The following is a 22,554-nucleotide window of genomic DNA, read 5'->3' as shown; positions in this document are numbered from 1 at the left end:
CAACGTAATTCCTGCCTCGATACATGGTGTCCTCCCTCCCTTCTCCCCTGACATGCATTTTCCATCTGAATTCAGTATTAAACAAATCCATAGTAGAGTTGATCCCCTTGCAAACTTAAAGCGATGGCCCTGGGAATGGCAGTGGGGAGGAAGAGGCAGCACGGTAAGAAAACTTCATTTTCCAGAGGCTGAAAGACATTCCGCAGAAGCAGCTGCGTTTTGAAGGGGAGCGTGTGACCTGGATCCAGGCCTCGGCCCTGAACGAGCTGCTGGACCTCAAAGCGCAGCACCCTGAGGCCAAGCTGGTGGTGGGGAACACGGAGATTGGTAAGGGCGCGGGGTGGCCCTGGGCCAGTCTGCCCAGTTCAGCCCCTGTGGCTGTGTGTCCTCTGTGTGTCCTCTTTTGCCCTCACTTCCCCATTTCATATGTGGAGTAATAACACCTCCTCTAAGGGTTGTCCTGAGTACTCACTGAACTCCTTGCTGACTGTTCTCCGTAAGCACTGACAGGGAGCCTGCTCTGCGCTGGGTACACTGGGAGAGCCAGGGGTACCCAGATCACCTGGACCAGACCCCTTCCCTTCAGTGTCCCTCAGTCTAAAGGCGGAGGGAGCAACGTAGCTTACGTGTCTGGGCCGGTGCCTGACGGACACTAGGGGTTCCATAAAGGTCACTCTCTTGCCCTCCCTTTTCTGGGGGTGATGTGGTAAGGCTAGGGAGAGGAGATGTCCAAGTGTGACTGTGCTGTGTCGCCCATGACTGTGGCCACCTGCCGTGTGGTGCCACCACCTGGGACATGAGGCCCGCGGTACGTGAACAGGTCAAGGAGACACCAGATGTGCAGCTCTCGGGCTTGGTCCTTGAAGACACAGGAGCAGAGGTGCCCAGGTCCCTGCTCGTCTCCATCCATTTATAAACCTGGCCTGGCCCGTTTCCACTTGGCTGGACCCAAGCCCAGTGGGGATCCAAGGAGAGGATGGTGGCACAGCCGAGGTCTGCCTCAGAGGAACCCTGGTTTGGGGGAACTTGACATGCTTTTAAGCAGCCAAGTCCAGCTTGTGGGGGACTCCTGGCTCTGGCTCTGGAGGGACCCCCCGAGCCCTGGGTTCTGGTTGGTTCTTCAGCCACAGAGAGGAGGGCCTGGCTCAGGTCTGTGCTGGTGAAGTGCTGAGCTGGGCCACCCTTGTGAGCACAGGTGCTGTACAGAGTCCCCTGCTGCAGTAATGTGACACATCAGGATGGCAGGGTGGCCTGTGAGACGTGCCTCAGGTGATATGACCACAGTGGCTGGCCTGTGTAGCCATGACCCAAGGGCCCGGGGTCCCATGAGTTAAGGTGGAGAATGACTGGCTGGAAGAATATTTGGGGTCCTTGGGTATATGACACGTTCCTCGCCACGAGTCACACAATGTCCTGGGCTCAGTTAGATTCTAAGAGAAAGGCATTCACAAAGATATTATAAGCTCCAAGTTAGAAATAATTGCTTAAGACCATGCCACAGCTCTACCTCCTCCCTCACACGCACTCCACACAGTGTAACCACCTACCGCCATGACGTAGGGGGAGGTGGGTCATAGAGAACCCCTTATCAAAATGAGCCACTTAGTGCCTCCATCTACATTCTTTGCCCTACGAGCTGATATTCAAACAGGCCAGACTCCTCAAAGCCTGCGCCTCCCTTCAGAGACCCTCAACAGCACTGGAAAGGGGCGGGAGGGGGGGTTGATGCACAGACATTTCCTTCTTACCCTTTTCCATCTACAGCCCTGTGGGCGGGGCTGGGAGAGGTGCTGTGCTAACTGGGTCTGAGGAACAGAAGCAGGTCTGTTCGCAGAGGTTTCTTACTTGATTCACCGGAAGGACAGAAACCAGACACAGACATTCGGTCCCACCAAGCCATGCACCTTAAGAACTCAGACAGATATTGGGGACTGGGAGGCCAATCTGAAGTTTTCTCTCTCAGTCAATTTTCCTTTTTTGTCTGAATGTTAGACTTTCATATCATATTACTATTACATCCCGATTCTAATAATTGCTCCGGTACTGAAATATGCCCATTCTTAGCTGTGTAATTTGGGCGAGAAACTTAACCTCCCTGTGCCTCAGTTTCTTCATCTATAAACAGAGAAAATCACAGTATTTCATAGTGTTATTGTGAGGACTGAGTTAAAATATGTAAAGTGCTTACCAGCGTTCCTGACTTATTTTCATGCCCTTTTTCTAATATTGTGATTAAACACGCACGCACACATGCTCACACGAATTCGAGTTCATCTTATTTGAATTCCGACGGGTTTTTTCGAGAGGGAAAGACATAGCTTTCAGGCTGACTGTGCGGAAACTGCACTCACTCTCACATCTTGTCCACTGCACCCCTAATCACCCCAAGTCACCCACGGAGCATGTTACGATCGTGAATATGTCCTCCGTCCTGCGTGCAGTGGTGGGGGAAAATGCCCTGGTGATAAACAACAGACCTATAACTTGAGGCTTCTTGTTTCTCTTCAGGCATTGAGATGAAGTTTAAGAATCAGCTCTTTCCTGTGATCATCTGCCCAACCTGGATCCCTGAGCTGAATTCAGTGGAGCATGGACTGGAGGGTAAGGGGAAGTTTGCCTGAGCCCACAGAGGGTCTGGGATGCTGGAGGTGGGTCATGCGGGGGGATGACGAGTGCCAGGAAAGACTCCTCTTTGGCTCCCTCTGCCGCCTGCATTTTTGGGAGCCGCCCTGCACGGAAAGTGGGCACCCTCAGTGCTGTCCTCCTCGGAGCATCCATGGTAGGGTGCCAGCGGGCAAGGGGCTTGGGATTCTCCGTAGTTGTTCTCTATCCTGGCTGCATGTTAGAATCGCTCATGGAAATAGGGGGTAGGTGGGGGGAGTTTTGGGGTGCTTTTTAAAAAAAAAATGCCAAGACTTCACCCTCAGAGATCTGATTTTATTGAGTTGAGAACCACTGGTTTAGAGAAACGAGCACTCTGGTTGTAGGGTCAACAGGCCTGGGGTTGAGTCCTGGCTCTTTTATTAGCTGTGTGGCATTGGGCAGGTCACTTGACCTCTCTGGGCCTTAATTTCCTCATCCATACAAGGATGTGCGTCCAGGTTTAGCCTTACTGGGGCTGCTGTGTATGGAAGTGCTTTCCGAGCTGTGACGGGGATCGCTGTCATTCCGAGCGTGTGTTCCCAGGTATCTCCTTTGGAGCCGCTTGCCCCCTGAACTCTGTGGAAAAGACCCTGCTCGATGCGGTTGCTAAGCTTCCCACCCAGAAAACAGAGGTGTTCAGAGGCGTCCTGCAGCAGCTGCGCTGGTTTGCCGGGAAGCAGGTCAAGTCTGTGGCGGTGAGTCCCTATTTAGGGGCCCAGGATGCACGTTTTCATCGCAAGGCGAGGGGCGCTAGTCTGGACTCTGCTGCAGACCCAATGGGTGTCAAACTTAAGTGCTTAGAATTGCCTGGGGTGTTTGTTGAAAATGCAGATTCCTGGGCCCCACCCTCAGAGCGTCTGACGGCAGGTCTGGAGTGGAGCCCACGGGTCAGGGTTTAACAAGCCCCACAGGTGTTTCTGATGAAGGTGGCCTGCGGGCCACCCTTGGAAGCACCCACGCTGTGACTCAGTCTTTACCCCTGAGGTTGGAGCCACCTGCCTCCCTCTTCCTGGACTTGGCCGAGGCTGCCAGCAGGTGAATGAGAGATAAGTTAGGGAGAAGCTGAAATAGGAAGGGGGACTGCCTTTCAGAGCTGGGGAGAGAACCAGAGGTAGACCCCCTGAGAGGAGGGAGAGGCCCACCTCTTGACTGTTTGTAATAAGTCTTCAGACTGGCCCCCAAATTCTGGGTTTGCAGACGGCGTTCTCACACCTGGCGCCATTTCAGTCTCACAGTTGTTGATGGAGTTGGGAGAAAAGCTGGCCCTCCCATTCCACTGCTGTTGTTGTTTTAAATTAGAACAAGAAACAAAGCAAAACAGCCTACTCCCATTCTCATCACCCTACCCCAGGCACCTGCCTCCTTTGATTACAGATAAGGAGACATAAACCCAGAAAACTCTGCTGAGTTCCCAAGCTCAGATGCAATCTACTTCTGGGAAGGATTTTTTTTTTTTTTTTTTTTTTTCCTGGAACAACTGGTTTTCTTCCTCTTTTCTAATAATAGGAACCCTGTGTCTGATTCTCCTTACATTCTTTGCCAAGGAAGCTCAGTTAGAACACACTGTTCATCCTTAAGCCTTCCTCCTCATTTTCCTTGATCTTTACCTTTTATTTCTTTTTTACTAAATCTCTATGGCCTCTGTGATAAACCACATCAACCCTTTCAGAAAGAGTTTGGGTGAAATCGATCAAACAAACACTTTAAAGGCTGATCCTGGTTTACCAACAGGTAAATTTCAGAGCTGAGGGCCAACCTCAGGCACTGGAATCTCTTGCATGTTGCCCGAATGCCCAAGTTCTTACTGTGCTGATCCTTCCTGTGTCTCCACAGGGGTGGAGAACCTCAGGGCTCTCCCTTCAGCAGGTGTCCCCCACCTTCTGTGTGTTCGGGAGCCAGCTGTGTGAGCAGGGCTTTCCTGGGGTGGGCTCTCTCACACGCTCTCTCTGCTTGTCCTAGTGCATTGGAGGGAACATCATCACAGCCAGCCCCATCTCCGACCTCAACCCTGTGTTCATGGCCAGTGGGACCAAGCTGACTATCGTGTCCAGAGGTGAGCTGCCTCATACAGTGGTCAGGAAAGAGGGCTGGGGATGGGGTGGAGTCTCACAAGATAGGTCACTTTCTGGAGAAGCAGAGCCCAAAGTTCAACGATGCAGCTTTCCTGAAGTTTGGATCCCTGGCAACTGCAAAGGGAGATGTGCCCAGGTTGGGGACCAGGAGAGCTGGACCACCACTTTATTAAGAATTCACAACAGGACCTGTCAGCCAGATGCCTTACTTAGTGGTGTGTGCTGGGGCCAGAGCACACTGCTCACCGCAGCTGATTGCTGGGTTTTCAGAGAATCTGAGCATTTGTTAAACATGGCAGCTATTAAAACTTAAACTATATAACCTTACAGTGAAATAAAGTATATTTAAAAACAAAGGTAATGGACTTATATACACTACCAAATGTAAAATAGGTAGCTAGTGGGAAGCAGCCGCATAGCACAGGGAGATCAGCTCGGTGCTTTGTGACCACCTAGAGGGGTGGGATAGGGAGGGTGGGAGGGAGAAGCAAGAGGGAGGAGATATGGGGGTATATGTATATGTATAGCTGATTCACTTTGTTATAAAGCAGAAACTAACACACCATTGTCAAGCAGTTATACTCCAATAACTGCGTAAAAAAAAAAAACAAAGGTAATAAGTACTCAAAATTCACCATTTCCCAATTATTTTATTTCATTTTACAGTTGTCTATGCCCTTGAGGTTACTTCCATTTATTATATTTGTAGAGGGAAATGCTGCATAATGGTGTACTCCTGTCCATCTTTCCTCGTTGGAGGGTCCCCAAGACCACCTCTGGGTTTGATGACTCTTAGGAGGTCAAGGAAGCCTCACAGGACTCAGCGTAGAGTCTTACTCATGGCTATGACTTATTACAGCAGGAGGATAGAAAGCAAAATCAGCAAAGGGAAAAGATGCATGAGGCAGAGGAAACCAGGCACAAGCTTCCAGGGCCTCCTCCCAGGGGAGTCACACAGGACATGCTCAGTCTCCCCAGTAATAAGTTGAGTTGTGACAACACATGTGAAGGGTAGTCTACCAGGGACACTTGTTAGAGACTCAGCCCCCAGGGCTTTTACTGGGGGCTGGTCATGTAACTCTGCCTGGCACGTACCAGAAGTCCAGACTCCCAGGAGGAAAGTCAGGTGTTCAGCCTAAACCATATGATGTGTACAAACATTTCAGGCCCAGTGAGCCGTTCTTATCAGGGAATGGTGGGAACTCTCCTGAAATCCAAGGCCCCAGAGGATAGCTAGTGGCCAACCTTGTAAGCAGGACTTTCAGAGGAGGGCAGGTCTGCTGTGTCAACTCTTTGCTACCCTCCTTCCAACGTCACACTGGGCGATGTTGCTCTTTTAGCTTTGCGTTGGCCGTGGTAGGAGTATCTATACCACATAAACTAGCAAATGCTTTGAATCAGGGTTTTTTTCTCAAAGAACTGATTGTTAAACAGTCACCAGCACACCAGTGCTTCAGGATTTCAAATGGAGCACCTTGGCCCCCGTCGTGCCAGCCACTGCCTCTGACTGTGGGCATCAGAGACCAGGATGGAGAATTCCACTGGTGGTCTGTCCTATGCTTTCCTCACGTTGGTCCCTCTCTGTCTTGCCTCTGTACAGGCACCAGAAGAACGGTTCGGATGGATCACACCTTCTTCCCTGGCTACAGAAAGACCCTGCTAGGTCCAGAGGAGATACTGCTCTCCATTGAGATCCCCTACAGCAGGGAGGTGAGATGCTGTCAGAAACATCCTGAATCACCCCTACTCCTGCCAGGCTCCAGACAGGGAGACCAGAGCCTGCCTCGGGAACCAAACTTAGCGTCTCTTCACTTTAACATTGACGTTCTTGTCTCTGAACATTGCCTTTAACCAACCATATTACTCTCTGAGTAATGTGGGCGCACAGGGCATAATCAATGAAACCAGAGAGGTAGATGTGTGATCCTGAGTGAGTCATTCATCTTTCTGAGCCCCAATTTCCTCATCTGTAAAATGGGCCCATGTTACTGACTGTGCAGGTTATTGTGAAGACTGAAAAGAAAGAATTCATAAGGTTCCTGGCAGATATGCAGGAGCTGGTGGAGATCACCAGCTAGTGCTAGTGACATAGTTCCAAGAACACATCTACTTGTGGAGTATCCCTGCCCCAGTTTTCGTATGATGAAGTGTGGAGTTTGCATGCTGGGTAGAGAAGCTACCTGTGAGTCAGGTCCTCACATGCTGACCTTGGGCTTGACAAGGTGCTTTTTCCCTGACCTTGCCCTGTGTTGTCTTGGATGGATTTCTGCTTCACGAGAGGGTTTTCTGGCTTGTTGGGGCAGGTCTGGGCTCCATTGGCCGCCTTGCTCTTGTTCCTTGGGGCCTGTGGTGTCTTGAGCTGGTGTGGTTTTGTCCTACACATTCCACAGTGGGCCTTTTAGAAAAGTGATCTGTGAGAGCCAGGAACCAGCTGTAAAGGAGAGTATTAAGGGTTTACCAGAGCCTGTGCTTTAGTGAGTGTTACAAGGCATGTTTTGCCCTTGCTGATTTTGACCTCCTTCATGAGAATACTAATTAAATTAAAGCAGTTATATCCCTGTAGTGGTTTCTTAATGATTTTCCAGCCTGTCCTCATAGACCATTTTGAACAGGGATTCCCAGAGTTCTGGTATTTCACAGATCAGTAGATTTTGATTTTTTTTTTAATTATGAGGTGGGGAAAGGAAGAGGAAACAGGCGTAGCACTGCCCAGTTTTTATTTTGCCAGGTAGGGACATTAACAAAAAACATTTATAAATGAAAAGAGGTTTTAATACCCAGAATTAGGTCTTGCTCAAGAAAGAACAGCTGATGACCTGATGCTGACGCTGCATGAACCCCGGGAAAAATGTTGCCGTGGGCGAGCACAGTCCCGGGAGTGAGCGGCTGGAACCTCTGCTCCAGAACCGAGTTCAAGCTCTGGGCTGATTGCCCCAGGGCCATGTTAGACATCAGAAATCTAGACGAGCTTTCTCATTAGGAGGGGTCTCCGTGGCTTCTTCAACAAAAGCCTGGGGCCATTTTGAACCTCAACAGTGGGCCTCCTTGTTTCTCCAATAAACCTTTCCTTAAACCTCCCACCTTTGACATTCATCAGAACTTGTGGTGCCGGGGTGAGTTCAGACCTCGAGCAGAACCTGAAACAGCTGGTTCTTACCTGGAAAGTAACTCACGCTCTCCTCCTATCTCCAATGACAGAGATTGGCTTGGATCCGGGGGAAATGTATGTTCAAAGCACAAAGGCAGCTACTGTTTCATAGTGAGTCTTTCTTTCAGAAAACAAGATTTCTAACCATAGCCAGTAGACTGGTAGGAGACACAAGGCAGGGAGAGCATCTGCAGAAGCCACAAACACCTCCATCTGATGCTGGGTCTCAAACACCCTTTGGCATCGCACTGTACCTGCCTGACAGGTGGTCAGGCCAGTGGAGCCTTCAGAACAGCTCTGGGGAGGCCGGGTGGACATGATACCAGGCACCAGGATGGGGAAGCCGTGGTGGGGCTGCGGCAGTCTCTCAGGAGCCTTCGTGAAAGCACCTTGCCCCCTCCTGCTCTTTGGTTGAGAGCACCCAGTTCTCCTGTGTCCCTGATTTCCCATTTTCCAGACTGATAGGCAGAAATCCTGGCCCTTTCCCAGCTTCCAGGAACATTATCTGGAACTTCTCCTGAAAAGGTGGTAGTTATGTCCCGATCGTTGACCTCCACCACCAGCTCTTGGCTGCTCTGTGATGGTCGTGCCACCTCACCCCACCTTGTGTCCCTGCTTCAGGCTCACCATTTGCAGTCCTTGCAAAACAAGGTAGGAAACAGGGATTTTTCTGTGATTTTCAGGGTGAGTTTTTCTCAGCATTCAAGCAGGCCTCCCGCAGGGAAGATGACATAGCCAAGGTGACCTGTGGCATGAGAGTCCTGTTCCAGCCAGGAACCACGCAGGTAAAGGAGCTGGCCCTTTGCTATGGTGGAATGGCGGACAGAACGATCTCGGCCCTCAAGACCACGCAGAAACAGCTGTTGAAGTAAGAGCCAACGGCAAAATAAAATTGCTCCTGGTGCTACTGATATTATCACTGCTGCTGCTACTACGATGGCCACCAGCAGTATTACCGTTGCTGCTACGACCGTTACTGCTGTAGCTGCTTCTACTACTACTACCGTGATTTCTGCTGCCACGGGTGGTATTACTATGAATCGTGTTGCTGCTGCTGTACTACTGTTAGCATTGCGACTACTGCGGCTGTTACTATCTCTGCCTGTTGCTGGAGCTACAGCTGCCGTTACTATTGCTCCTACTGCTGCTGCTTCTGCTACTCCAGTCGCTACAGCTGTGCTCCTCGTATTATTTCTGCTCCTGTTATTACTACTGTCCTGCTCCTACCATTGCTGTCATTCCGATTGCTACCGCCACTATGACTAATATTACTGTTGTGGCTACCGCCACTATTACAGCTGCTACTACTACCGCTGTCTCTTCTACTACTAATATACCATTATTGCTGTTACTCCTAGTATTACTGCTACTGGTGTTACTGCTGCTGCTACCATTAACGCTGTTGTTACTGCTGCTACAACTATTACTATTGCAACTAGCACGGCTGCTGCCACTATTACTACTAAGAGTATCACTACTGCTGCTGCTGCTGCTGCTGCTACCAGCAGTATCACTGGTGCTCTTGCTCTCACTACTGGTGCTTCTCCTGTTTCTGTTATTACTTCTGCTTCTACTACTATTACTATTGCTTTCACTACTACTATTACTGCTTCTGTCACTGTTAGTGTTACTACTACTGGTATTGGTTACTGCTGCTACGCCATTATTATAGCAACTGCTATTACTATGGCTACTGTATGGCAGCAGTCGTACCAAGCACTTTGCTGGCACTGTCCTATGTAATCCCCACAATAACCATATGGATAGATAAAGCTTAACTTTGGAGTTTGGTTCCTTGGTTCCAATTCCTGGCTCCGATACTTAACAGATGGGTAATATAAGTCAAGTTACTTAATTTTTCCATGTCTCCGTTTTCTCGTTGGTAAAATGAGTATAAAAATTTTCCCGACTATACCTTTCAATTTAGGTTGAAAACGACATTTCATATAAATCACTTGGGACATTACCTAGTACATTATAGGAACTCAATAGATTGACCTATTATTATTTTTGTGGTCTTTAAAAAATTGTATCTATCTTTAAAAAAGAGAAAACTGAGGCTCAAGGAGGTTAAGTAACTTGCCTAAAGTCACGTAACTATAAGTATCTGAGCCACAGTTTGAGCTGAGGTTCGTGACTCTAAGGCCCTGTGCAGGCCACTCACACAATGGATTCTGAGAGCTGGGTGGGAGTGCTCTCACACAGCCTGCTCTCTGGCAGGTTCTGGAACGAGAAGCTGCTGCAGGACGTGTGTGCAGGCCTGGTGGAGGAGTTGCCCTTGTCCCCAGACGCCCCAGGTGGCATGATTGAGTTCCGGCGCACCCTCACCCTCAGCTTCTTCTTCAAGTTCTACCTGACAGTGTTGCAGAAGCTGGGCAAAGAGGACTCAGAAGATGTGAGTTTGGGGCCTGGGCAAGGCAAAGACTTCCTGCAGCACTTGTGTTTAGGGATCTGGGAAGCTGGCCGGGGTAGGAGAGTGCCGTGGACCAGGTGGTAAACGTTCCTCTCCTCTGGATGTCTAAGGACAGAGGAGCAGGGACCAGGGACACAGCCTAAGGAGCCACACGGAGATGGGAGCCAACTGGGTGGCTGAGAGGCAGAGCACTGGGCTGGGAGTCGGGGATGTGGGTTCTTGTCCTGGCTGTGTCATTACCTTAGGTGAGAACTTGAGTAGGTCACCACTCTTTCTATGTCTTAGCTATAAAAATCTGGGGGCGGGTAGACCAGACGATCCTTCCAGCAGTGCAGCTGATACAGCTGTGGTTGTGTAGTTAGAATGGGAATGTGATGTGATGAGAACGTGAGGTGGGGCTACTGCAGCCAGGGGAGATGTGCATCCAGGAGAGGATGCTAGTTGAGGTAGAGTCTAACTCCTGAGATGGGTTTGCCAGCAAGTATTTATTTTGCACCTATTACATCAGAAGATTGTACTGTGTGCACTAGGGGTGGCAGCGGGGAGCCTAGTGTGGGAGAGAACGGGATCAATAAAGGTCAGCCTGGTGTGACGACTGAGGAGATGGAATGGGGGGTGGGGCACAAAGGAGAGAAGGCTTCACAGCTGTGGGTACAGCAGAGTGAGATCCCTTTTTATAAACATTTGTAATAGTTAATTTTTTCTGATTATGTAAGAAATTTGTGGAAAACTTTAGAAAATACAGAAATGTATAAAGAAAAAATTAAAATTACTCTCAGATCTTAGATAAAGCCACTGCTAATATTTTTCCTTATTTCTCTCATCTTTTTTCCTATGTTTATCTGTCCATCTGTCTGTCATCCTATTTGTCTGCTCCATGTCTCTCTTTCTATCTGTCCTTCCATCTGTCTATCTATATATCTATCATCTTCCTATCTTTTGATCTGGATGTATCATTTTCTAAATAGATTTGGTGTCATGCTGCATAGAGAGCTTCACGTTCCCCTTAATTTTGTTGAGATGATACTATGAGAATTTCCCCTACCACTAAATATTTCCCACAGAATTGAGGAGAAAAAGGATGACTTTTCCAGGAAGACTGAGGGAGAAGGATATTCCCAACAGAGAAAGCAACATGCATAAATGCAGGAAGGAGGGAAACTTTGGTTTGGTGTGTCAGAGGAAGTAGGGTGCAGGGGTGGGGGAAGAGAAGCTGTCAGAGCCCCCGTTCGGATGTTGAGATAGATCCAGCCAGTACCAGGAGAGTAAATGAGGAGATGAGAAAGTTTTTACTTTTACCACTTGGGAACAACCAAGAATGGGACCAATGATAGAAATAGTCATGATCACCTCTGTTATCTTGTCTCCACAGAAGTGTGGTAAACTGGACCCCACCTATTCCAGCGCCACCTTACTCTTTCACAAAGACCCTCCGGCCAACATCCAGCTCTTCCAAGTGAGTACAGACTGTGTGTAGCTAATATCAGTGGCCCTTGCAGGGCACCTCAGATGATGCTGACCATTGGTGAGTGACCAACTCACATTGTATGTGGGTGCTTAAAGCTCCTTACCATTGTGCATAAATGTCTAGTGAAGGAAATGGGAATTATATTCATGTGAATGAAGCCATTTCCCCCCTTGTCACCTAAATTTCTCTCTTGGGATTCCTCTCATCTTCACCTGCTCCTTAAAAAGCATTTTTTCCCCATTTTGTTTTTTTCTAGTTCCTCTGCAGGGCTCATGTGCAAAGCTAGGCGTTCTCTTGAGCATGTAAACTAAACAAAATTTAAAAAACCCTATTTATATCAACAGTAATTTTTTGAGAGGTATTAGTTAAAGGGTCAGCTGTAAATGTTTTGGATTTCTGTGGGCCACATAGTCTCTGCTGCAATTCCTCAACTCCATCATTGCAGCACAAAAGAAGCAAGAGGCAATACGTAAATGAATGTGTGTGGCTATGCACCAGTAAAACTTTATTTGTAAAACCAGGGAGTGGGGGCTTCCCTGGTGGTGCAGTGGTTGAGAGTCCGCCTGCCGATGCAGGGGACGCGGGTTCGTGCCCCGGTCCGGGAAGATCCCACATGCCGCGGAGCGGCTGGGCCCGTGAGTCATGGCCGCTGGGCCTGCGCATCCGGAGCCTGTGCTCCGCAACGGGAGAGGCCACAACAGTGAGAGGCCCGCGTACCGCAAAAAAAAAAAACAAAAAACCAGGGAGTGGGCCAGATTTGGCCCATTGTCAATGATTTGTAGACCCCTGATCTAGATTGTAATGGTCCAAAGCATAAACTCTGGGCCTGACTGCCAGCACTTGACTCCAAACTCTGCTATCACATAACTATAACCTTGGACAAGTTACTTTCTCTCTCTGCCTCTTGGGCAAGTTAGTTATGCCCAGTTGCAAATGTGGCTAATGAGGGCCCCTGTTTCACGGCATGGTTTTGAGGATTCAATGGGTTAATAAAAGTGAATAGCTTAGGTAGTTCCTGGTATATAGTAAACTCTCAATAACTACTAGCCATCATTATTATTACTTTGAAAAAACACACAAAACAGTGTTTTATTATAAACTGAATACATTTTAGAACATTTTGAAAAATGTAGAAAAACATAAGAAAATAAAAATCACCCCAAATCTCACCTCCAAGAGAAAATCATTACTCTATGTTTGTATACTTCTTTCCATTTTTTCCTATGCATATATGGACATATCTGTACTATATTTATAACATTTTCCACAGAATTTTGAATCATTACGCACACATACAATGTTGTATGTCCTGCTTTTACACTTAGCATGAGCGTTCTTTCCTTCTAATTAAAATTCTTCAAAACTATCTTTTGACAGTTGTGTGTTATTCCATCCTGTGAGCATAGCATAGTTTATTTACGCAGCTCTCAACAAATGGACATTTAGGTTCCTTGTTTTGTTTGCTCCTGCATATAGTCAGCCGTCATCTGTGGATGTGGAGCCCATGGATACAGAGGGCCAACTATACTGCCCCATTTTATATAAGGGACTTGAGCATCTGCAGATTTGGGTATCCATGGGGCGTCCTGGGCAGATGCCCGTGGCTGACTGTATAGTGATACTGTGACCAGTCTTCTCAATGCCTTCTTACCTGCCTTCTGTTTCTTTCACCCCATTCCCCGCCTGCCTCCTCCATTCTCACTCCTCACATTTGCTTTGGCCTGAAGCTTTCCATGGCTCCCTGGGGCCTCTAGGGGAACAGTGTCCCCTGCAGCTCAGCCTGATTGGTGGCCATGTTGTTCCAGGAAGTGCCCAAGGGTCAGTCTGAGGAGGACATGGTGGGCCGGCCCCTGCCCCACCTGGCCGCGGCCCTGCAGGCCTCTGGGGAGGCTGTGTACTGCGATGACATCCCTCGCTACGAGAATGAACTGTTCCTCCGGCTTGTCATCAGCACCCGGGCCCACGCCAAGATCAAGTGCGTGCAGTAAAAACACTTGGGAAGGGGGGTGCAGGGAACACCTGCCAGGCCCTGGAGATGCCACAACGACAAGCCTCCTCCAGGGCCTCCCAGTCCAGAGAGGAACACAGGAACTCTTTTTAAAACCAGTCTGGAGAGAAACAGGAGACGTGAGGGGCTCAGGGGTGCTGGGAGGGTGGGGGGATGACATTGGAGAGGTGGGCAGGGGCCAGATCAGGAAAGCCTTGGGGTGCTGAACAGGGACACTACACTTGGCCAGAAAAGCAATGAGGAGCTGCTGAAAGGCCTTTCTTAGATCTTCACTGTGGATATTGGGCTAAACTTCAGTGCAAATCTTCAGGAGAACTTGAGTCAGCACCAAAGGGAAGAACGAGGCCTTAGAGTGCCTGCCATTGACGTCCTATTCCAGTGCTTAGCAACCTGACCTTGGCTCTTGTGCTTAAGCTCTCATTTTCTCCATAGGGTACTTTTGTGAGGATCAGTGATAGTGTCCACAAAGGACCCAGCAGAGAATAATCACGTGTACCCATTTGTTGAACCTTGAGAGCCCAAATGGCAAGAATTTCTACCTCGATGATGATGGTGATGATAATAAAAACACTCACGTCACACAATATTTGCTGCAGCCTGGTTTAAAGCATTTTACACATGTGGCCTTATCTCTTCCTCGCCACAACCCTATAGGCAGGTCATATTATTATCCCCATGTTCCAGATGAGGAAACTGAGTGGTACAGCAAAGGCCCTAATGTGCTGAATCTGGATAGGTATTAGCTGTGATGTGGGTATTGGAGCTCTCCAGAGTAAATGCTTTCCGGTTCTCTTGTACTTGGAGACCAAAATAGGGCATTGTACAAGGTCCATAGGGACAAACGTGTCCTATTCATCTTATATCTCCCACAGCACTCAGCACAGTGGCCTCCACGTGGTAAGCATTTAATCAGCATTTGCAAAATAGGATAGGATAGGATAGGATAGGATAGGAGGTAGAAAAGGGAAGCATTAGGGTGGAGGAAAAACTGTCAAAAAGAAGACAAAGTTATCCAATTGGGTAATGGGTCTTTTTTTTTTTTTTAAGATGAAAATGTTTTCCCGTTTAAGTTCATGGATCCCTGAATTCTATCAATAGATCCTTTGAGGGTATAGATCCCTGTTCTAGATGATAGTATCTGTTCTCCCTATGAAGGGATGGGTGGGATTGGATGGGGAACTATAAGGAGCAAGATTTATAAGATATAAAAGTATAGCTGGGCTTCCCTGGTGGCGCAGTGGCTGAGAGTCCACTGCCTGCCGATGCAGGGGACACGGGTTCGTTCCCCTGTCCGGGAGGATCCCACATAGCGCGGAGCGGCTGGGTTCGTGAGCCATGGCCACTGAGCCTGCACATCCGGAGCCTGTGCTCCGCGATGGGAGAGGCCACAACAGTGAGAGGCCCGTGTACCGCAAAAAAAAAAAAAAAAAAAGTATAGCTGAAGATATTTTAGAAATTTTCTCTATTATACAGTCTTTTGGGAAAGAATTATTGATTCACAGGTAGAAGCAGAGCATAGTTCATCACTGAGTCAGGTGACAGGTGACAGGTCTTCCGCTTGTTTTCCTCCCTGGCCCCTCACATTCCTCCTCCTCCTTGCAGGTCCATTGATATTTCAGAAGCTCGGAAGGTGCCAGGCTTTGTTTGCTTTCTCTCCGCTGATGATATTCCTGGGAGTAATGAAACTGGACTTTTTAATGATGAGACAGTCTTTGCAAAGGATAAGGTACATCTTGGATTTTTTTTAAAAAAAATATGAAGTTAGTGGAATGAGTATTTAAGTTTTAATTTGTGTTTTTTCCTCCAAATCCCTGATCTTGAAAAGATTATACATTTGCACATATCACGGCCATCATCCAATTAGCCAGTATTCAGGACAGTCAGCAAAGGGATAGAATATGCCTGGTAGCACTTTTACTTTTAACTTAATGTTTATTTATTTATTTCATCGATGGCTGCAGCTTGTACATAGTATAAGACGTAGTAGGATGACTCCATGCCAAAGTGGCATTAAAAAAAGGCCTGTGATTGTATTTTAACAAACAATCAGGTTCTTAAGTGTACAATATTAAACTCCTTTATTAAAAGAAAATAAAAAATACACTAAACAAACCAACCAGAATAGGAATTACAATTACAATACCACCACTATGTGTATTGATAATTCACTTACATGAAAGTTTACCTATTGATTTCAACCATATATGGAGTTCTGCCAAAAAAAAAAAAATTCCAAACATTCAAGGCAGCTGCTACAAAAACCTATATACTCGTAGGATAGTTGTCAGTCATTGTATAATTCCAGTACAGATCAAATGTTGCAAATTGGAGGTTGATAGGTGTTGCCGAAGGACAAATTCAACTTATTATTAAGCTAAAAGTGAAGGAGGGAATGAAAAACTATAGCCCTGAGACACAAGGACTCTCAAAGGAGAGCATTTGATAGAAGACAAATTGCTTTACAAACTTCAAGAGCCATAACTAGCATTATGGTTAGTGAGAATCAGCCAGGTTCAACAACCACTAGGCTAACCAATTAAGTCAAGAGCTTAACCGGGTCCTGAAGAGGTAATTATCAGAGACAAGACATGTTAAGTATTGGTTCCTATTGTCAGAAATCTCATCTTCCAAAGTGATGAGTTGGACAATTTTTTTGTTTATTTTTGGAAGGATGTTGGAAAAAAATTATCCCTGAAGGAGATCCATAAAGTTTCTATAGTAACTGAATTTATTAAATGAAAAGAAAACAATAATCATTAATTATTCTATAAATCTAACAACCAAAAAAACTGGTTTATAGGTCATCGTGTCTAAGAACCAGTATTGGGGAATGACCACTTTGGGGTATCTAGGTGAAATATAAGACATGATTGCTGCCTTTGAGAAACTTTTGGTATAAATCTGAGAAACAGAAGATAAAAGAGAGTAGAGTGGTAGAAAGAAAATAAAACTGGAAGTCAAGAGTTAAGATTTAGTCATAGTCTAGTAGTGAGGCAACTGTGATCTTGCCATCTGGGTCTCCATCTCTTAATATGAAGAACAAGGGTGTTGGGGTAGATCTGAGTTGACAGATATACTTCATGGTGCCGTGCTTTCCATTCTGCTGCTCATGGCAGACATCACTAATCAATCACCACATTTTATCCTGGGCAGCTTCTCAAGAGGCTGCCATCAGATACTAGTTATCTCCAAGTCCTATTCCAGTTCTACTGATTCTAAACACTTATGAAGAAGCACATAACCCCAAATAGTAGGATAAGAACATGAAGAGGCCTCAGGACATTCCTTAAATGTACCTTAAAAAATTATGGGGGTGAGACTTCCTTTACTTTTTTGAACAATCAGAAATAATTTGCTTCAGGAGGAGCATGTTATGTTCTTTAACCATCTGGCTCTGCTCCTAGGTGACTTGTGTTGGGCACGTCATTGGTGCTGTGGTCGCCGACACCCCAGAACACGCACAGAGAGCCACCCATGTAGTGAAAGTCACCTATGAGGATCTTCCAGCCATTATCACGATTGAGGTAACTGAGGAATGGGCTGCCTGGAGAGGGGAGGGCTACCTGTTCCTGGAGGCACCTTTATTAGGATCCTCTAGAGGAGATTCAAACAGCAGGTGGAATCTGACCAGATAAGTTTTAAAATCTCCTCCAGCCTGCAATTGTGTGGTCCTATGAATCCTTCCCCATCATGATCCTAGACTCAGTCCATAAATGGCCAAGCTGAGTTCTTCCTTCCCAATTTCAGCTCCAGCTGGTTCCTTGAGGTATTCTTTGCTTTCCTCAAGATCCAGGGTTGTATGTCTATATCTAATGAAATAGAGAAATAGGACACCTTGGGCTACAATTGAGCTTTAAGTCTATATAAGAAACTTACAGAGATGGCTGTGTGACTTATGTGGGAAGAGAGAGGTAATAATTCCAAGAGCTTCTCTTCCCCAATCCCTTTAAGCCACCTTCCGTCCTTTAAAGCCAAGTCACTGAAGCTTCGTTTTAATCCTCAGGATGCTATAAAAAACAATTCCTTTTATGGATCTGAGCTGAAGATTGAGAAAGGAGACCTCAAGAAGGGGTTTTCGGAAGCAGATAATGTTGTTTCAGGTATGGCCGCGTGATGCAGCAGTGGGAATGGGGTGGCCCTGGTTTATGAGTTAAATTCAAGAGCTGTACCTGAGCCCTGGAGCAAGGGAGTGATTTCCTGACATTTCCTAACAGAAGAGTCTCTCTGTTGTTTGCAACAAAATACTAGACAGGTGGCTGGGAAAGAACTTAAGCATCTTAATCTCTACTCTCCTGTCTCTAGACTGGGACATACCTAAGTGGTTCTGGAGACATTATAATGTGTTGGATTTGGAAGACTGTCTAGGGAAGATAAGGGTCACAGATGTCTCTAACACAATATTGTAAAGCAATTATACTCCAATAAAGACTATAAAAAAAAAAAAAAGGGTCACAGATGTCTGACCAGTCTTGGGTCTGCCCAGCCTCTGGTTACACAGACGTCTGGTCCTCCCCGTCTGCCTGAAGGCAGTCTTCACCCATCTCCAGCTAGTGCTCTCTCCTCTCCTCCCCCTTTCCCTCCCACACTGGGAAATTAGGTCCAGAGCTCTCACCCCAGAGCAAGGCTGCCTATCAGCCCCCTTTGGGGATGGTTTTCTACATTGGTTTCTGTACATCACTAAGTTACTAGTATGCCAGCTATCCAGCTGGACTGACAGCTTGGGGTCTGGGAGATGCTGTTTATTTTCAGCTTCTGAATCACATCTGTTAATTCCTTTTTTACTTTTTCCAAAATTTTACAATGATAGTCTAAAAAGCTTTCATTTCCGCTGGCTGCAGCAGGAAGGGAGCTTCACACCTGATGCATTTCAGTGTCGTTCTGATCTCTTCATTAGCGTGCTGGGGTTCAGCTCCCAGATGGCTAAGACTTTGAGACCCTTTTCCATCCCAGTTGGGGAACTGAAAGGTTACCTGTGAACAGCTGGTAACTGCACAGGGCCCTGCATGAGTACATTCTCTCCTTAAGCAAACTCACCACCTCTGCAGCATCGGGCTCACTGTGGGGAGTCTTGTTGCTTCTCCAGGCGAGTTGTACATTGGTGGCCAAGAGCATTTCTATCTGGAGACTCACTGTGCCATTGCTGTCCCGAAAGGCGAGGCAGGGGAGATGGAGCTCTTTGTGTCCACACAGAATACCATGAATACTCAGGTAGGTGTCCGGTGGGTCAACAAGGGGCCGGGGAAGAGGGAGACATGGGCTGATCCAGGAGGGGATGTGAAGATAGTGGTTCGAAGCCAGGCCCTGTCACCAACAAGCTGGTGTCATTGAGCTTGTTATATAACTTTCTCATCTATAAAATGGGGCCTGCCCAGGACGTTGTAATGATTAGATGAGTTTTAAAACTTGGATAGAGCCTAGAAAATCTTAGCTTTTATCATTCCAGTGCTGTATTGCCTTGGTCAGATCATATCTGGCTCAGTTTTCTCATCTGTTAAATGAAGGGGTTGTGCTAAGTGAGAGCCATGGGGACCACTACATTAGCTGCAGTGGCTCAAATATTCCTCATTTCTCTATTGCATGTAATAGGACAGTGGTTGCCAGTGTTTTGGGCAGCTGGTCTTACCCTCATGACCCACCAGTTCCTGGCCAAATGGAATGAATTTTGGCTCTGAAAGTAGGCTGTGAACAGCTGCTCACCCCTCTGGTCAAAAATGAGTGTCTGGTGGCTTCCCTGGTGGTGCAGTGGTTGAGAGTCCGCCTGCTGATGCAGGGGGCACGGGTTCGTGCCCCGGTCCGGGAAGATCCCACATGCTGCGGAGCAGCTGGGCCCGTGAGCCATGGCCACTGAGCCTGCGCGTCCGGAGCCTGTGCTCCACAACGGGAGAGGCCACAATAGTGAGAGGCCTGCGTACCGCAGAAAAAAAAAAAAAGAAGAAAACAAAACAAACAAAACAACAACAACAACAAAAAAAAAAACCGAGTGTCTGAATTCAGTGCACAGTGACTGATGTGCGCCAGACCCTGGCACCACTACCCAAGGGCTGCCCTGGGACAGGAGGGGGATTCTCGAATCAAGGAATTTCAGAGTTCATAGCAGTAATTAGGCTTCTGTGTGTCGGGTAGGCTCTGGGTCAGGCCTGAAGTAAGTCCGGGTGGCATATGCATTCACTGGGAGTATTTTGTTCTTTTGCCCACAGTCCTTTGTTGCAAAAATGTTGGGGGTTCCAGTAAACCGAATTCTGGTCCGAGTGAAGAGAATGGGAGGAGGCTTTGGAGGGAAGGAGACCCGGGGCATCGTGATGACTGTGGCTGTGGCCCTGGCTGCATACAAGTGAGTTCCCCCAGTGGGCTCTGGGAAGAGGAATAAGGCTGCCTCTGCCAGGGAGGCTTCCTGGATTCCCCCCTTTGGGAAGTAGATTCTCCTTGCTTCAAATTTTCACAGCCCTCGGTTTTTAGAACTCGTGGGCATAGGGGTGAGGGCAACATCACCTGGTTCATTGTATTCAAATGCATGTGTCCATGTCCTATCTCTCTTACCTGTGAGGACCCCAATGGCAAGGACACACTCCACACCCCATACCCCACACCTGGATGTCCCCCACCTTGTCCAGCACAGTGTCTAAAGAGCGAAGCAGTGCAGTGTACCAGGTGGAGAAAGAAGGCTTCCTTGCTGTTTTTATCCCTGAGACTCACAGGGCTGGGCTGTTGTAGAGGTTTCTCACACTCTGGTACCTCCCCCAGGACTGGCTACCCGGTGCGCTGCATGCTGGACCGTGATGAGGACATGCTGATAACTGGCGGCAGACACCCCTTCTTGGCCAGATACAAGGTTCTAGATGTCGGGGGCTGTGCCGGGTGGGCAGTGCCCTCTGCTTAGGAAACTGGGGATAAAGATTCAGGGATCCTGGGATACCCTCTGACTTTTGTCATGACTGCCTATAGAAATTCAAAGAAGGAATAACAAGGAGAGAAATTCAAATCAACCAACAGCAACATAGGAGGGTGATCCTGGGGGAGGCTGGCAGGCCACTTCCCAAGAGATGCCACAGGACGCTGTGCGTGACGTCTGTGAATTTGCTGGGGTCCAAATCTGGTCCTTGTCCACTCAGGCTCGGAAACATGAGTTGTCAGCAGATCTGGGGTAAATCCATCCCACAGGATGGCCTAATGTTAATGTGTTTACAGCCTGATGTCAAAGTCAGAATGACCACTTAGGAATCTCCAGTGAGAAATACAAACTTTCCTGGGGCCTGGTCAGGTATAAGCTGTTAGGGTGCCTGCTCGGCCAGAACACGTATGGCTGGGCACTACCCAAGTACCCTGTGGGACTGTCCCTTTTCTGGGCTTCTGTGGATGACCAACTACTGTTCTGACCATGCATCCTCCCCTCTACACACCAGTAGAACCTTACAGGTCCCAGTCTGGTGCTATAAACCTGGGAGCCCTCTGTCTCCACACGTTGGCTTTGAACATCTCCTCTTTGGCCTCTTCTGACTTTAGTCCATGATTTAACTCACCAAAAGGGATTGCATTTCTCTTATTCCCAAATTTTTGTGGGCTCCAAGAAAGTAACTTGGTCTTGTGGGGTTTCAGGTTCCTCACTCATGAGATGGCCTGTCAGGGTTTGTTTAGATAGTTTACACGAGGTTGGGGATGTGAAAGCACTTTCATGCTTGTGCAAGGTGTAACTTTTGCTGTCTTCTGGCCAAAAGCTGTGAGGGAGTCTCCAGTTTCTCTCCTAGTTTCTCTTCTCAGCCCTCCCCTCCCTGACCTGTCATGACCAGTGTTCTTTCTTCTACCTTCTCACTTCCGTTGGTAGAACCAGAAGCCAGGAGTAGGGAGGAAGAAGGAGGAGTGTAGGGAGAAGGGGTGTCCAGGATCCATCACTGGGGAGATGTTGGTTCCTCTCTTCTTCACCTGTGAGGTCTGGTGATCTCTTAAGTTTGACTTTATTTTGTGGTGGGATGTCTTATTCTTTCTGTTTTCTCCAGGTAGCGTAAGTGGGAGGAGATGGCTAGAGACAGACAAAGGAAGGGGACAGTTGAGAACTCACTCTCCTTTTTTTCAGGTTGGCTTCATGAAGACGGGGAAGATTGTGGCTCTGGAGGTGGATCACTACAGCAATGCCGGGAACAGCCAGGACCTCTCTCTCGGTGTATGTAGGACGTGCCCTTGCATCCGGGGTGACTGGGAGGTCACGGGTGTGCCCCATAGCATGTTTGCACACGCGGGAATAGGCCTCCTCAATTCTTGCCTGTTGTTGCAATAGCCTCCTACTTGGTCCCCACCTTCAGGTTCTCCATCCTTGGTTATTCTCTAAAGCATGGAAGTGATCATATTACTTATCAGACTAGAAACTCATCCTTCTGGTACAGGATATTTTGCCAAGCAAGTAAAGTTAGTTACAAAACTTTATGTATAGTATGGTGACGTTGAGTGCCTGAATGTAATACTAATGTGTGTGTGTGTGTGTTTAATGATATGCATGACAAGAGTCTGATAGACCATACTCCAAACAGTGACTGGGTGGGATTAAGGGGGGATACTAACTGTCATTTTCTATATTATGCATTTCTGTGATGTTTGAATTTTAAATAATGACTTGATTTACCTTTTTAAAAATAATTTAATTGAAATATAGTTTGCATAACATAAAGTTCACCCATTTGAAGGACAGTTGACCTTTGAACAACGCAGGCATTAGGGGCACCACCCCCAACCCCACAGTCAAAAATCTGTGTTGGGCTTCCCTGGTGGCACAGTGGTTGAGAGTCCACCTGCCGATGCAGGGGACATGGGTTC

The 22,554-nt window shown here is 47.5% G+C and overlaps 1 protein-coding gene across 2 annotated transcripts in view; it reads left to right on the top strand.

Annotated features, from left to right (window-relative positions):
* Positions 1-22,554, top strand: part of XDH (xanthine dehydrogenase) — a 59,737-nt gene that overhangs the window by 18,639 nt on the left and 18,544 nt on the right. For both annotated transcript variants that reach the window (XM_024731529.1, XM_024731531.1), the window contains exons 9-24: positions 186-327; positions 2,509-2,601; positions 3,187-3,338; positions 4,603-4,696; positions 6,316-6,425; positions 8,547-8,731; positions 10,084-10,258; positions 11,649-11,732; positions 13,550-13,719; positions 15,355-15,478; positions 17,157-17,276; positions 17,756-17,852; positions 18,836-18,960; positions 19,950-20,083; positions 20,494-20,581; positions 21,821-21,907. In XM_024731529.1, coding sequence (XP_024587297.1) covers positions 186-327; positions 2,509-2,601; positions 3,187-3,338; positions 4,603-4,696; positions 6,316-6,425; positions 8,547-8,731; positions 10,084-10,258; positions 11,649-11,732; positions 13,550-13,719; positions 15,355-15,478; positions 17,157-17,276; positions 17,756-17,852; positions 18,836-18,960; positions 19,950-20,083; positions 20,494-20,581; positions 21,821-21,907 — 1,980 coding nt within the window. The remainder of the gene's footprint in view (positions 1-185; positions 328-2,508; positions 2,602-3,186; positions 3,339-4,602; positions 4,697-6,315; positions 6,426-8,546; positions 8,732-10,083; positions 10,259-11,648; positions 11,733-13,549; positions 13,720-15,354; positions 15,479-17,156; positions 17,277-17,755; positions 17,853-18,835; positions 18,961-19,949; positions 20,084-20,493; positions 20,582-21,820; positions 21,908-22,554) is intronic.

This window comes from Neophocaena asiaeorientalis, unplaced genomic scaffold (assembly GCF_003031525.2).
Source record: "Neophocaena asiaeorientalis asiaeorientalis breed wild unplaced genomic scaffold, Neophocaena_asiaeorientalis_V1.1 scaffold689, whole genome shotgun sequence".
In the NCBI taxonomy this organism is placed as follows: domain Eukaryota; kingdom Metazoa; phylum Chordata; class Mammalia; order Artiodactyla; family Phocoenidae; genus Neophocaena; species Neophocaena asiaeorientalis.
The sequence above is the reverse complement of the archived record's forward strand: the minus strand, read 5'-3'. Positions and strand labels throughout refer to the sequence as shown.